Source organism: Sitophilus oryzae, unplaced genomic scaffold (assembly GCF_002938485.1).
Source record: "Sitophilus oryzae breed Bouriz unplaced genomic scaffold, Soryzae_2.0 scaffold_1180_pilon_pilon, whole genome shotgun sequence".
NCBI lineage: Eukaryota > Metazoa > Arthropoda > Insecta > Coleoptera > Curculionidae > Sitophilus > Sitophilus oryzae.
In genome coordinates, this window is record NW_022145816.1 from 450,420 (window position 1) to 464,022 (window position 13,603).

Here is a 13,603-nt window from a genome sequence, read left to right on the forward strand (position 1 = left end):
ATAGGGAGTGTTGCGTCGAACACAGTTTTCTTTCGAGCGTAAAAAATGACGATTTCAGATAGGTACACCAATTAAATTTTGAATATTATTTATTAGTTCTAACAAATCGTCCTTATTCTCGAAGAAATATATGCTATATAATAATGTCAAAAATAATTGCTTAAGGGGAATGTTTCATTTGACGTTTTTAAGTTAATGTTAAATTTACTATATTATTTATTTGAAGTTTGAAAGGGCTAGGGGAGGGGGTAATTACACCCATTACCTCTCCCCTAAAACCGCGCTTGGGTTCCGTTTGAAATATTATTAGTTTTGAAAAAAAAAATCATAAATATCTACTTTTAGTCGAAAGGAATCAGTAATTTGTAATTTAACTACTTTTTAATTTGAGAGTACCTATTTTAAATGTACAAAATATCTAGAATTGGTTATAGGTATTATTCATACATTATGATATTTTTGGAATGAGAATTTTATTTCATCAACATATATTTAAAATTTAAAATCTAAAAGTTCAATGTAAAAGTATATTTAGGTGCCTCTGTATTTCTATGAAAATATGTTTAAAATTGTCGCTATGGTTGCCGGCATGTTTCATAAAATATTGGATTAAAAATCTAAAATAGGAATCACCACAAGGAGTCTGTTTGGGACACTTTCTCAGAACATTCTACATATTCCTGTGGCTATGTATATAATTTATAATCATTAAACATTTATACTACCAGACTATCATTCAATTTATTATTAAACATAATGAATCAATATTATATTAAACATAATGTTTATTATATTAAACATAATGAATCAAAAATTAAAAACTTTCATATTCGAAGCCGGCCCATCTATTGATGTATTCTTAAAATATCGCTCGGTGTTTTTTATTTAATCATCTTAAAACTGAAAACAATTTTATTCCTGTATTGACTGCAGTACTGTGTGGTAAAAATAGGCGTGTTTTTTTTTCGAAAAATGGAGGGCGAAATTTATGCTTTTTTGAATGAACCCTTTAATTATCGGGAACTCCACAATTTCCTGGGGACAAGGCGAAACATCCAAGAGAGAAGAGAGGCCAACAATCGGGGCATAAAACTTTTAGAGCATTTTTCCACAATACCAAACAGAAACGTGGAAATTGATTGTATCAATCCGGGATGCAATCTGCAAATGAAAGCCCACTCGGATAGAACCATTGCCGTCGGGTGGAGATTCTGCTGCCCGGCAAACCACAAGATTAGTGCAACCAACAACACATTCTTACACAATGTTCGTCTAAGGGAGATTGGAGCAGACAGGATTGTGGAAATAATAGCATATTGGTTGGATCAACAACCATTAGATTACACAATTGCGGAGACAAAAATAGCGACAGACACAGCAGTCGCTTGGTATAAATACTGCAGAGATGTGGCAAGGAAAGTGGCTTGGCACAATTTTCGACAAATTGGTGGACCACAAGACATAGTGGAAGTTGACGAAACCCACCTTACCAAAAGGAAATACAACATAGGTCGCCATACAGCCTGGAGGCATTGTTGGGTCTTTGGTGGGACAAGTAGGACAAGTAAAAAAGTATTTGCTACAACAGTAGAAGATCGCTCAGCAAATACATTACTACCTATTATGCAGCAATTTATAGACCACGAAACATTTATTTGTTCGGATGAATGGAGAGCTTATGGATTGTGTAACCAATTATTTTCGGGGCACGGAACTGTGAACCACTCTGTGAATTTTTTAAACCCTGCCAGGGATGACGATCCCTTGTGGATGCCTGCTGGCAGATTTCATGAAAACTGCTTAGACGAAGCCTTTAACGGCCCTGTGCCTAATGTAAATATGGTGCCAATACGGTGAGTATACATTTTTATCTCTTATACAACTTATACAAGTTTATGATTGTGTTTATGATGTAATTATTTTTTAGTTATCATACTCAAAATATAGAAAGGCAATGGCGAGCCTTAAAAACAATCTTTAAAAGAGGATCAGGCATAACATATGCCGACGATTACATCGGAGAGTGGATGTATCGGACCAACGATCTATCAGAAGTCAACAGTCGAGCGGCCCGGTTCGAGATGTTCTGCCGAGATATTGCCAGAGCGTATCCCGGACCGGGACGGCGCGGCGCCCGATGTCCGCAAATCTTATTGAATGCGATTGCCACGAGTGCGAGCCGTTATAAGAGTGCGAGTAAGATACCGATTTTTTTATCTAGCTTTTAAAGACGTCTTTCAAAAACTTTTTTCACAAACTCATAGGTAGAATAGTCGCAATTAAAGAAAAGGCCAGGAGCGTCATTAATAGGGATGGGCGATAATGGCTTATAACTATCGATAAGTATTGCAATTCCCTATCAATATATTTTAGTTATCGATATGTCGATAATTATCGATATATCGATAATTTTGAAGTCACCTATTGTTATTAGCAATAAATATCGATGTTATCGATATATCGAAAAAAATCCCATCCGTAGGCATCAATATTTTTTATATTTTGTCGATGTTCGCCTCCTCGACGTTAAATAGTGTCGTGCGAAATAATTCCAAATAATATTTTATAGCGTTAGAATAAAAATACCCTAAGTACATATTAGAGACATAATTCCATACCTAGAAATACCGTATGGTCGAAAAAAACGGCGTCCAATTGGCTTGGAAATGAACATCGTTGACATTCCCCATATAATTTTACATATAAAATGACAGCGATCTTCATTTCATAGCCATCGCTGACGCCGTTTTTATTCGATCATACGGTATATCTTTATTCTAAGAGAATAAAATACGCTCATGGTTCAAAGGGCGTTCGCTATGCACTCGCGTCATTAATGACCCTCCTCGCCTTTCTCTTTAGGTGTCGCCGTTCTTGACAAAAAAAATCGAAAAGTTTATATTTTTGGGGAAAATACCTGTATATTTATGAAACATATATGGCAAAATCAGATTCTAAATTATATATATTAAAAGGTGCTGTGGATCAAAATGAAACTAGATGAATGCATTTCTATTTATTTTAAGAGCAGTATACAGGATCCGGCAATAGTGCGTCGGATATCTGTAGCTCCTAGAATAAAAAACTTGGGAATTCTGTTTAGTGCAGACCTAAAAGTATGTACTACGATGTATTTCGAGAAAATATTTAAACTTCTATAGGGTGGCTCACAAAAGTATAAATCGATCGAGATATTTTTTTTAAATGGCACATTATGTAGATATATTATTTTTTCAATAGATGGGAGAATAAAAAAATGAACATTTTTTTGTATTTAGAGTACTATTTCAAAATTTTTAACATTTTGACAGATATTTGCGGTTATATATTTCATATGGCATTTTCTACCATAAATTTTTATCAGACACCTCAAAGGCACCCAATGCTTTTTCTCTCGTATTTTATCGTTGAAAGAGCCATATGAAATAATACTGCGTGTATCTGCCGAAATCATTATACATTTAATAAATACTTTAAATACAAAAAATGTTGATTTTTTAACTGTTAATCTAATACAACAATAATATACAGGATGTCTCAATTAAAAAAAAATATATTTTATACTGTAGAAAGTTTGGCCTAGAATTTTGAACACCCTGTATGATTTAAGATTTACGATACTTATAGCAAAGTAAGTAAAAACCAACCAGTAAATACTAAATATCCTGTAGAGTTTTGATTTCAGGACATTTCTTGTATTTTTATCACATTTTTAAATAAGGCTCAAGGAAATATTTTTTTATTTATTCACTAATATCACTGAAATTATCGAAATATATTTTTTCATATCTTAGGATTATGTAAAGTGATCTGAAAGGAAGCCAAAAATGTAATAATATACAGGGTGCGTCTTCTACATATATACAGGGTGCTACAAATTCGAGGTACGAGCATTGGTATCTCGGAAACCTTAATAGATACGAAGATGGTTAAATTGGGGCAAAGTGGCGCTTTGGGATGTTCACCAAGATGCCATCAAAAAAGTTTTAAAAATTTCAAGGATTGCTGAGTTTTTTGGAAAAACTGATTTTGTTGGAAATTTTATTTTTTCCTGTCGTTACTTTTGAGAAATCAAAAAACTAATTTAACGTTAACTAATAACGTTCTCATAGCCACTTTATTAGGGCTATCTGATAGTACTTTTAGATTTTCAAATTAGCTAATAATTTGTGAGATACATAGGCCAACTTAATTTTTTTCAATACAGACCTGCATTTTTTATTTCAGGTTTTGAAAGAACTCGGTCTCCTGAGTATAATGATATGCCACATTTGATACTTTTTTTTAGTTTTGGGTACCTTAACAACAAAAAAACTATTTAATTATTATTTAAAATAATTTCAAGTTCGACTCTGGTTTTTTTAATTATTTAATCTAATTATATTCATCCCAATAATACAGATCAGCGCTAATCAGCATCGAATAAGGAAAATCGAGCCAATTCAAAAATTCAAATAAATAATATCCACGTCAGAAATTTATAGATATTATTTTTAACTTTTTTTATTGTGAATTTGGGATCTCAGTGTACGATCTAATATTAATCGTAGTTATTATAAATAAATGATCTTCTATAAACTAGTTTCTAATGCTCTACATGTTCCAAAGGGTTACTACCCTCCCTAATGCACAAATTTATTTTTTGTTCAATCTTATTTATACCTCTTTGAACATAATTTCTTGTTATAGTTCCAAATGGCATTTTGTACTCTTTATTGTAAATGTTGAAATGTATTGATTTCACTTTTACAAATGACGCCAAGTAATGCCCCTTTAGTTATTCCATTTGATTTTCCGCATTCAATGTTTTACCCCACGTCATTGTTAAGTTTGAAAGCACATCGATATTGTAACGATGAATACATTAAATCTTTAAAAAAAACAGAGCCGGACTTGAAATTAGTTTAAATAAATTATGTTCAAATGTGAGAAACAAAAAAAATATTAAGTGTGGCATATCATTGTACTCAGGAGACTGAGTTCTTTCAAAGTCTGAAATAAAAAATGCAGGTCCGTATTTAAAAAAATTAAAATGGCCACTGTATCTCACAAATTATCAGCTAATTTGATAATATAAAAATACTATCAGATAGCCCTAATAAAGTGGCGATGAGAATGTGCAATTAGTTTTTTGATTTCCTAAAAAGGAACGACAGGAAAAAATAAAATTGATTTTCAAAAAAATGCGTTTTCTCCAAAAAACTCAGCAATCCTTGAAATTTTGAAAACTTTTTTGATGGAATCTTGGTGAACATCCCAAAGCACAACTTTGCCCCAATTTAACCATGTTCGTATCTATTACGGTTACCGAGATACCAATGCTCGTACCTCGAATTTGTAGCACCCTGTATACAGGGTGTCCCAGAAATAAGTGTAAATATTTTAACTGGTAGTATAGTTCAACCACAGAAACACGCCTATGAGGTATCTTTCGCAAAAAAAAATTGAAAATTCGAAATTTTTTGAAAAATTTTTTGGATTTTTTTTTTAGTTTTTAATTAAAAAACATAATTTCTTGATAATATGGCAACATAGGTAATAGATTAAATTTACAAGAAAGAAAATCCAGAAAAGATCCAGTGGTTCTCAAAATTTTAGCAAAAAATCATTTTTTTTTAATTTTCAAAGTAAAAAAACTCCGTTATTTTGGACTTATTTGAAAAACAATAAAGAGAAAATATGTTTCTTTTATCGAGATCTATCACCTCTTAAAATATTTGCACTTATTTCTGGGACACCCTGTATATAATACAGGTCAAGCTTTTATAGCTTAAGTTTTAATTTTCTCGATTACTGTATTTGGGCTCTCAGGTAGTACCAGTTCCGGACGAGATAAAGGTCTGAAATTTGTAGGGTAGTATCAGTGACCCCCCTGGAGCCTCGAAACCAAATTTCAGCCTTCTAGGTTAAGTTTTAATTTTCTCGATTACTGTATTTGGGCTCTCAGGTAGTACCAGTTCCGGTCGAGATATATTCGGATCCATCCTCCTATATCCGGATATATCCTCCGGAGATATCGTATGATTTCAACCAAAATGGGACACCCTGTACATTATTTTTCTATTATGCCGCGACCGCACATGCGGCATATGGCGATTTCCGAGCGCTCATCGCAGATCTCCATTCAGTGTGGACGGGGAAGTTGGTATTCGGCGACTTGATCGGCGACAAGAACGAGCGCTCGGAAATCGCCGACTGCCGTATGTGCGGTCGCGGCATTAGAGGCAGAATTAAAATCATGTCTATTTTTTGTATTATTAAACAAACGTTATTTGCATTAATTATTATTAATCATAAATATTTATTTTAATGGCTAAAATTTATAATTCGAGTATTTTTTATTTTGCAATATGAAGTATTTTTTCTAGGAAATTAGCAGAGATGACTTGGGCCCGCATAGCCAACAATAGACAACAATGGACCCAACTACAAAGAGAGTATCTAAATATGTGAGGGAGGCTACACCATAATTGGAAATGGTTGAATAAGCTGAAACTGATGAGAGGAGAATTAAGCCTTGGCTTGACAGCAGTAATATAAAAAACTAATTCACAACCTCTCTTCTTACAGTGCCATACTCTATACCTAGCGTCGACTACCTCTCGCATGTACTTGTGATGTGTGTCATCAGTGTTTCACAAGTATACGGTACCTACAGTTTATCGCCGAATCCGGACGGCACGATTTGGGAGGCCGTACAAGGCAAATATACTCAAGGTGGTTTGCCATTGCCTTCCTTGAGGTGGCGGCTCGCTGGTCGCTCCATTTAGATACATCAATATTTTTATTTAAATAATAATATATAATAAACGGACCGTACTGGCTGAGGATCGGACCCAGTACCATCCCATCTCTAGCACCGTAGATCGACACACTAACTGCTTGAGCTACAGCCGGCCACCAATTCACAACCAATACACCAAAATATAATCATGAAATGATGAATAAAACTAGACGATGACATTTTAAATGCAAGTAAGTTTTTCTGAGTATAACAAATGTCATAGTCACCCTGTACATACTATCTATCTTACAGGTTAATTTCTAACCAATTATAATGAATTTGTTAATTTTCTAAAAATAATTATGACATTTCAATTTTAATGGCTAAAATTTATAATTTGAGTAATTTTTAATATGAAATATTTTATTTCAGCAAAATTAGAGATAATAATTAAGTTTTGACTTAGCAACAGCAATATAAAACACTAATTCACCACAATCCGCTAAAACATCATCGTGAAACATCATCAGCAGATTATTAAAACTATAAAAACCTTTTGAATGCGGGTAAGTTTTTCTGAATTAGTGCCCACACACACAAAAAACATTATTTTTTTTATTTTACTTTTAGAATGGATTTATACTACTTTCGTCTCTTACCCAAGTTAGATTCGAATAAGTATTTTCTTGTTGAGATCGATATATATCGATCTTACGATGTTAACATCTAAACATTATATTTGTGCTCCTATGAAATATCAAGCCTAGGTAATTTTAAAAGATAGTTTTATAGGTCTTGTCGGATTTAATGATAATTAATTTCAGATACGGAGGGGAAATCATAATACATCGTCTGGCAATGATAGATTCAAGAAATTTCCAGATGAGTTGCAGTACCGCTGTATTTTACACTCGAAATAACATCTGAGATCGTTCACTTTACATCCACTGACTCTCCAATGAATCTACATGCCTCATACTAGATCCTCTACCAAAAAATGCTTTTAAACTTTTCCACGCCGTTAAATGCAGCTGAATACTTGTCATGGAAACTCCCCGCAAGCATCAACGAAGGGTATTTGTGTCTCCGAGAGTTCACTATAAAATTATGTTCATGGCTAACAGTTCCGTGCCCGGAAAATACTTCATTACAATATGTGGACTGGTCGGTTTCAAAGTCTTTATTGATCTGTTTTATACAACCTCTTTCTTGGTTCTAAAATACCCAACAATGCCTCTATGCCTTAGGACGACGTACATGGGATACGTGTTTCGTCAACTTCCACTATTTCTTGTGATCCACCATTTTGTTGAAAATTCTGCCATGCCACTTTTCTTGCAACTGCCAGTCGTGTCTGTCGCTGTTAACTGTAAACCAGTAAACTATTATATCTATAATAATTCTCTTCGCTCCTATCTTCCTTAGACGAACATTATGAGTTGAGTGAGCTTTCATTTTCAAATTATATCCCGTATTTATTCAGTCAATTTCCACATTTCTGTTTGGAATAACAGAATATTGCTCTAGAAGTTTTATGCCCCGATTGTTGTCCTCTCTTTTCCCTTGAATGTTTTGCCCCCAGATGGTAAGGCAATTTTTGCCAGAGATAGGTGTAGCGCAACTCAAATTACCAGATAGTTCTAAGCTTCTCCCTATCCAAGACCGTTGTGCGTGGTGAAAAGCCACACCCGACTAGAGGTTCCATTGTTACTGCAGAACACAACGGCTCTAGACCAGAAAAGGTCGAAAAACAATCCCTTCTCGGCAAGATTGTCTTCTTGCCGAAATGAACCAGTATTGAAAAAGGACTATTTTAGGCAACGGCGTAGTGTGGGTTAGAGGCGCACGGGGCGGAGATAAAGTTTGCCGCTCGTACAGAGTCACGTTCGTCACCTTACGCCCTCGCCTTGCTACGCCACTTATTATAGGCGTCTAAGGGTGAACTAGCATTCCAAAATATCTCACTTTAAGTTTTTGTTTCATATTTTAACTTTTTTGTCCATATGTACAGTAGGTTATATCTTTATTTTTTACAGGGTGACTCAAACTCTTTTAATTTAAAAATTTTGATTTACAGAAAACTGTATATTTTTTTCATTATAGGATTTTCAAAGAAATTAGCATTTTAAAAACACGTCATTTCATAATCTATACAGGGTTATTTTTTAAACATATCCAGTTTACAGTCAAATTTTCTGCAGTTAAGCTCTTCGAATCATACATATAAATACGGTATATTATGTAAAGAACCTATTGTTTTTTTTCAAAATCATAATATATCGCCATATTTTAAAGATAGTTAGCGCTAGATATTTGTAATTTGGTGTGTGATGGCAGTTATCAAAATAGAGTTTTGACTTGAAATTCTTATTTAGGTCTGTCATATATAATGTATTTATATGTAGTATATATTTGTTCAATGTTCGCTATTTGATTGCTGCCAACCAAACATCCAATTTCTAGTGCAAGTCGTTTTTAAAATAATTTGATAATATTATGATTTTGGGTCACTTTATATACAAGGTGTTCCAGAAATAAGTGCAAGTATTTTAACTGGTTGTATAGTTCAACCCCAGAAACACGCCTATGAGGTTTTTCGCGAAAATTTTTTTTCGAAAATTCGGAATTTTTTGAAAATTTTTTTCGATTTTTTTTAGTTAACAAACATAATGTCTTAATAATATGGCAACATAGGTAGTAGATTAAATTTACAAGAAAAAAAGGAGAAATTATGTTTTTTGACTAAAAAGTAAAAAAAAAATCCGAATTTTCAAATTTTTTTTTCGCGAATAAAACCTCATAGGCGTGTTTCTGGGGTTGAACTATACTACCAGTTAAAATACTTGCATTTATTTCTGGGACACCCTGTATATATAAAATCAAATAACCCTGTAGGGAAACATCGCATCGAAAAGTTGTATAAGAAAATCTGCCCTTATTTTTTAATAAACAATCACTCGCTAATTTTCTTCGCATTTATAAGTTTACTCCCTTATACCGCATAATCAACAAGTTTTATGACAAACAAAAATCTAACGTATTCTAAATCTTCTAAATTCCAATAAAAATTGTTTCTCTCGTCATAAATAGTAGTTCATCAAACTTTTTGATTCTCGTCGGTGAAATGTGTAACTGCTAACTCCTATTTTTTTTTTTTTTTTTTTTTTTAGAGGAGATAAAAGAAACGGTACAAAAAATATGTGTACACATGTAACAAGTATATTCATGCGTTAATATCATAAAGAGATAACAATAATATTTGTTGGGGAAAAATAAGTGTCAACATTTCGATAAAAATTTAATGTAAAAATTATATATTATTTATATATATTATTTATATACTATTTATATATTGTTTATATTATTATTATTTAATTAATAATAAATAATTAAGTTAAAAATGGAGTTACCGGGTTAACACGTTTCACTGACGTTATGTTTTATACTGTATGATTGAGAAAAATACGTGTCAATATATCACAGAAATGACGATCGATGATAATTTATTATTTGACATATATATACATATGTATAATAGTAACTTTTAAAGTAATTTAAAAAATGATAAATCGATTGATATTATTAAGGTAACGAGAACTGTTCTTCTTTCTATCATACTGTAAGTATATAACGGATATAATGATACATTTTTCCATTTTTAGAATCCAATAAAGCACTTTATGTATGCTGTCGCCGATTGCCGAGTGATACCGAAGAATTAATAAAGTAGTATGTAGTAGTATGCAAATAACCGTTAAATGGATTTAAACATAAAAGAACTTTTGATATCAGATTTTATGATAATCTGTTAAAATTTTAATAAAGTCTAGACCAAACGTTGATATAGTTTTTAATTTACTATTTATTTACTTATTACGGGAGTACCACTTTCCGATGAGATACAGGCTTGAAATTTGTAGGGTAGTATCATTGACCCTCCTGGAGTCTCAATACCAAATTTCAGGCTTCTAGCTTAAGTTTTAATTTTCTCGATTACCTACTCTATTTGAGCTCTCCGGTACTATCAGTTCCGGATCAGATACAGGCCTGAAATTTGTAGAGTAGGTAATATCAGTGACCTTTCTGGAGTCTCGAAACCAAAAAAAACTTATTCATATCTTTACCACAACCTCTAGATTATACGTAGAAACTTGATTACTATAAATAAAACAATCATCTTGTAAATAATAGTTGCAAATGAAAAAAATAACAGATACAAATAATAACAATGTAAATTCAACACCCTACCTTCAATAATATTTTTTCTACACTAAAAAAGAACACATTTCTTAAGAATTTGCAAAAAGAAATCTATAAAATATACATAACAAATAAATTTTGTCTTATAGAGAATATATTACATAGAAATTTAATTATAACTGCTAATGTTATTATTATTTATTATAATCAAAAATAACGGTTTAATAATACGTCAAAAGGATACTTTTATGTCGTTGACAAAATGGCGAATAAACTTTTTTTACAATATAAATATTGTTTTGCAATTTATATTATAATATTATATATTTCTATATAGTTATTATTAAGAATTAAGATTAAAATGTACCAGCTCTCTAATTAAAAATATCTAAAAATACTCCAACTCTTTAATTGTTAAATAACTTATTACCAATAGATTCTGTATAGGCAACCAAACTTTCCCTTCTTCAATAATATTTATTATATACTAGATACTAGTTGAAGCCTGGCGCATCCGCCACAACATCATAAAAAAAATACTTTTTATTTTTTTTTAATTAAATGAAATACAAAAAATCCGCCTGCGACAGTTTTTAGAAGAGCCAATTAGCTATCTTTTAGTAAAAAAAGCAACTTTCTAGAGCAAGTCGTTACTTCAGTATAGACGACACAGATAAACATTAGGATTTTATATATGTAGATGTTATTAATATATTATAGCTATAAATTAAATTATAACAAAGAAATAATATTACTAAGGGTTTAATAAAATCGTTATTTTAACAATAACAATATTTATAACGTAAACGAAAAAGGTAGTATAAATTAAAAACAAAACCGGCAACATCGCACCATAATTCCTGTGTCAGAATCGGCGACCGTTGAGATATTTGAAGGTCGTTCATGTTTACTAAGTGTTTATTTCATAATTATTACCATATTATATATGTTTTTAAACAAAATATTGGTTTCTTTGGTACAGAAACAAATGCTAATATCCTATATACACTAATATTGAGGGCTAGGTATGTATTTATTAATAAAATAGGTGAATTTAGTGCTCCACCGCAGAGCCCAAATGTTACCGGGAAGATTTATTTTAGCAGCTTATATTTTTCTTCGGTCGTGTATGCACTAAAAAGAACCATATAATGAAACAATTTTATAATTTTTTATAAAACAACTTAGAAAAAGAATATCTAAAACCGGCATCTGATATAACCTAACTTCTAACTTACTTTTCAAACTCAAATTTAAGGTTTTGTATTCACAATTTTAGCCACGCACATTGTTCAATTAGAAAAAACACGTTTCTAAAAGCTAAATCTGGTAAAAATATGCCCAAATATTAACTGAACGGTAAAGGTGTGGATCCGGTGGCTGACCTTGAAGCCCATATTTGCTGCTTTTGATCATCGATACTACGCAAGCGCACATCGTCGATGTTGCCAAATTGCAGTTTATTTTCGAATTATTTGTTAGTCAATGATAATACAAATTCTATAATTAATTTTATAATTTCAGATTTATCTTGATATCCAAAATTAACCCTTAACTGGTCCAGTAATAGATATGTATTATAAACGGTCCGGCGTAGTCTGTGGGACTACGCCTTCTAAAAAGTTAAAAAAACACACAAAAACTAAAAAATATCAAATTTTTATTTCATTATATGTTATATTATGTATTATTAAACTAATCTAGATAAAAATGGGTACAATTAATATAAACTTTCAGAAAATATAGTACAAAATAAAATAGCATACATATAAATTTGGAAAAAAAAGCAATATAGATTTTTATTAAGTTTTAAAAATAAAAACAAATTACTAACAGTCATTGCAATATAGAAATAAGTTTTTAATACTATTATGTAAAAAAATAAGTTATAAAACTGGAGTTAACGGAAAAGTCTTTAGTTACAGCATGAGGCAAATTTCATTGTTTTCCTGAACATGTTTTACACAATGGATTCGTACATTCTAGGCATTAAAAATAATTAACTAGGACATAACCTTGTCTTTGACTAGGATAAGAACTCTAGGATAAAAATATCTCCCTAGGCATCTTCTGGTTGTACAGGAATTGCAAGTATTCTACCAATTGTAAAGCATATTTCTCGTGGAATATTTGACATTGTCAAACGCATTTGTCTGGCAGATTGTCATATTGTCACTGTCACAGTCCTCATCATATCATTTTAATAGAGTTTCTTCATAACTAGAGTCTCCTAAACGCACATTTTTCGAAGGCCCGGCCATATTTTACAAAAGTTTGTCACACACAAAATCTTACACAAACGGTCCGGCGTCGTCTGAGGGTGCAGCCACACTATCCTAAAAACGACGTATCGGCGTAACGGCGTAATGACCTTGAATAGATTTCCAGTAATTCTATTGGCTGAAACATTCATCTGTCAGAAATTTTATCTGTCAAATTCATCTGTCAAAAATTTCAGCCAATAGAATTACTGGAAATCGATTCAAGGTCGTTACGCCGTTACGCCGATACGCCGTTTCTAGGATAGTGTGGCTGCACCCTGAGAGACTACGACTTAAGTAACTTCTGCCAGAACTTCTAAAAAACTAATCCAGTTTGGTCATAAATATGACTATCAGTTGTTGACCGTGAGGGCACCGTACATAAAACTCAGTTTTATGTACGGTGGTGAGGGGGAGG

At 32.1% G+C, this 13,603-nt stretch overlaps 1 protein-coding gene and 1 long non-coding RNA gene across 4 annotated transcripts; both read left to right on the forward strand.

Annotated features, from left to right (window-relative positions):
• Positions 1–928: 928 nt before the first annotated feature.
• LOC115891370 lies at positions 929–6,408 on the forward strand. 2 transcript variants are annotated; one of them, XM_030911823.1, is made up of 3 exons: positions 929–1,853; positions 1,928–2,196; positions 6,369–6,408. In XM_030911823.1, exons 1-3 carry the CDS (start codon positions 973–975, stop codon positions 6,374–6,376), a joined length of 1,158 nt encoding a protein of 385 aa, XP_030767683.1. In that variant the 5' UTR covers positions 929–972; the 3' UTR covers positions 6,377–6,408. The 2 variants fall into 2 exon arrangements, with proteins under 2 accessions (XP_030767683.1, XP_030767682.1); XM_030911822.1 differs by lacking the exon at positions 6,369–6,408 and having other exon boundaries at positions 1,928–2,695.
• A 333-nt stretch (positions 6,409–6,741) lies between these two features.
• On the forward strand, positions 6,742–10,554 carry LOC115891371. 2 transcript variants are annotated; one of them, XR_004051823.1, is made up of 3 exons: positions 6,742–7,290; positions 7,355–7,491; positions 10,387–10,554. It is a non-coding gene; the product is annotated as an uncharacterized LOC115891371 (long non-coding RNA). The 2 variants fall into 2 exon arrangements; XR_004051824.1 differs by lacking the exon at positions 10,387–10,554 and adding an exon at positions 7,549–9,214.
• The last annotated feature ends 3,049 nt before the right edge of the window (positions 10,555–13,603 follow it).

Bases quoted from the DNA above. Each gene is read 5' to 3' on its own strand.
- LOC115891370 (XM_030911822.1), top strand. From the start codon at position 973: ATGGAGGGCGAAATTTATGCTTTTTTGAATGAACCCTTTAATTATCGG. The intron at 1,854-1,927 runs GTGAGTATACAT...ATTATTTTTTAG, and splicing joins GTAAATATGGTGCCAATACG to TTATCATACTCAAAATATAG.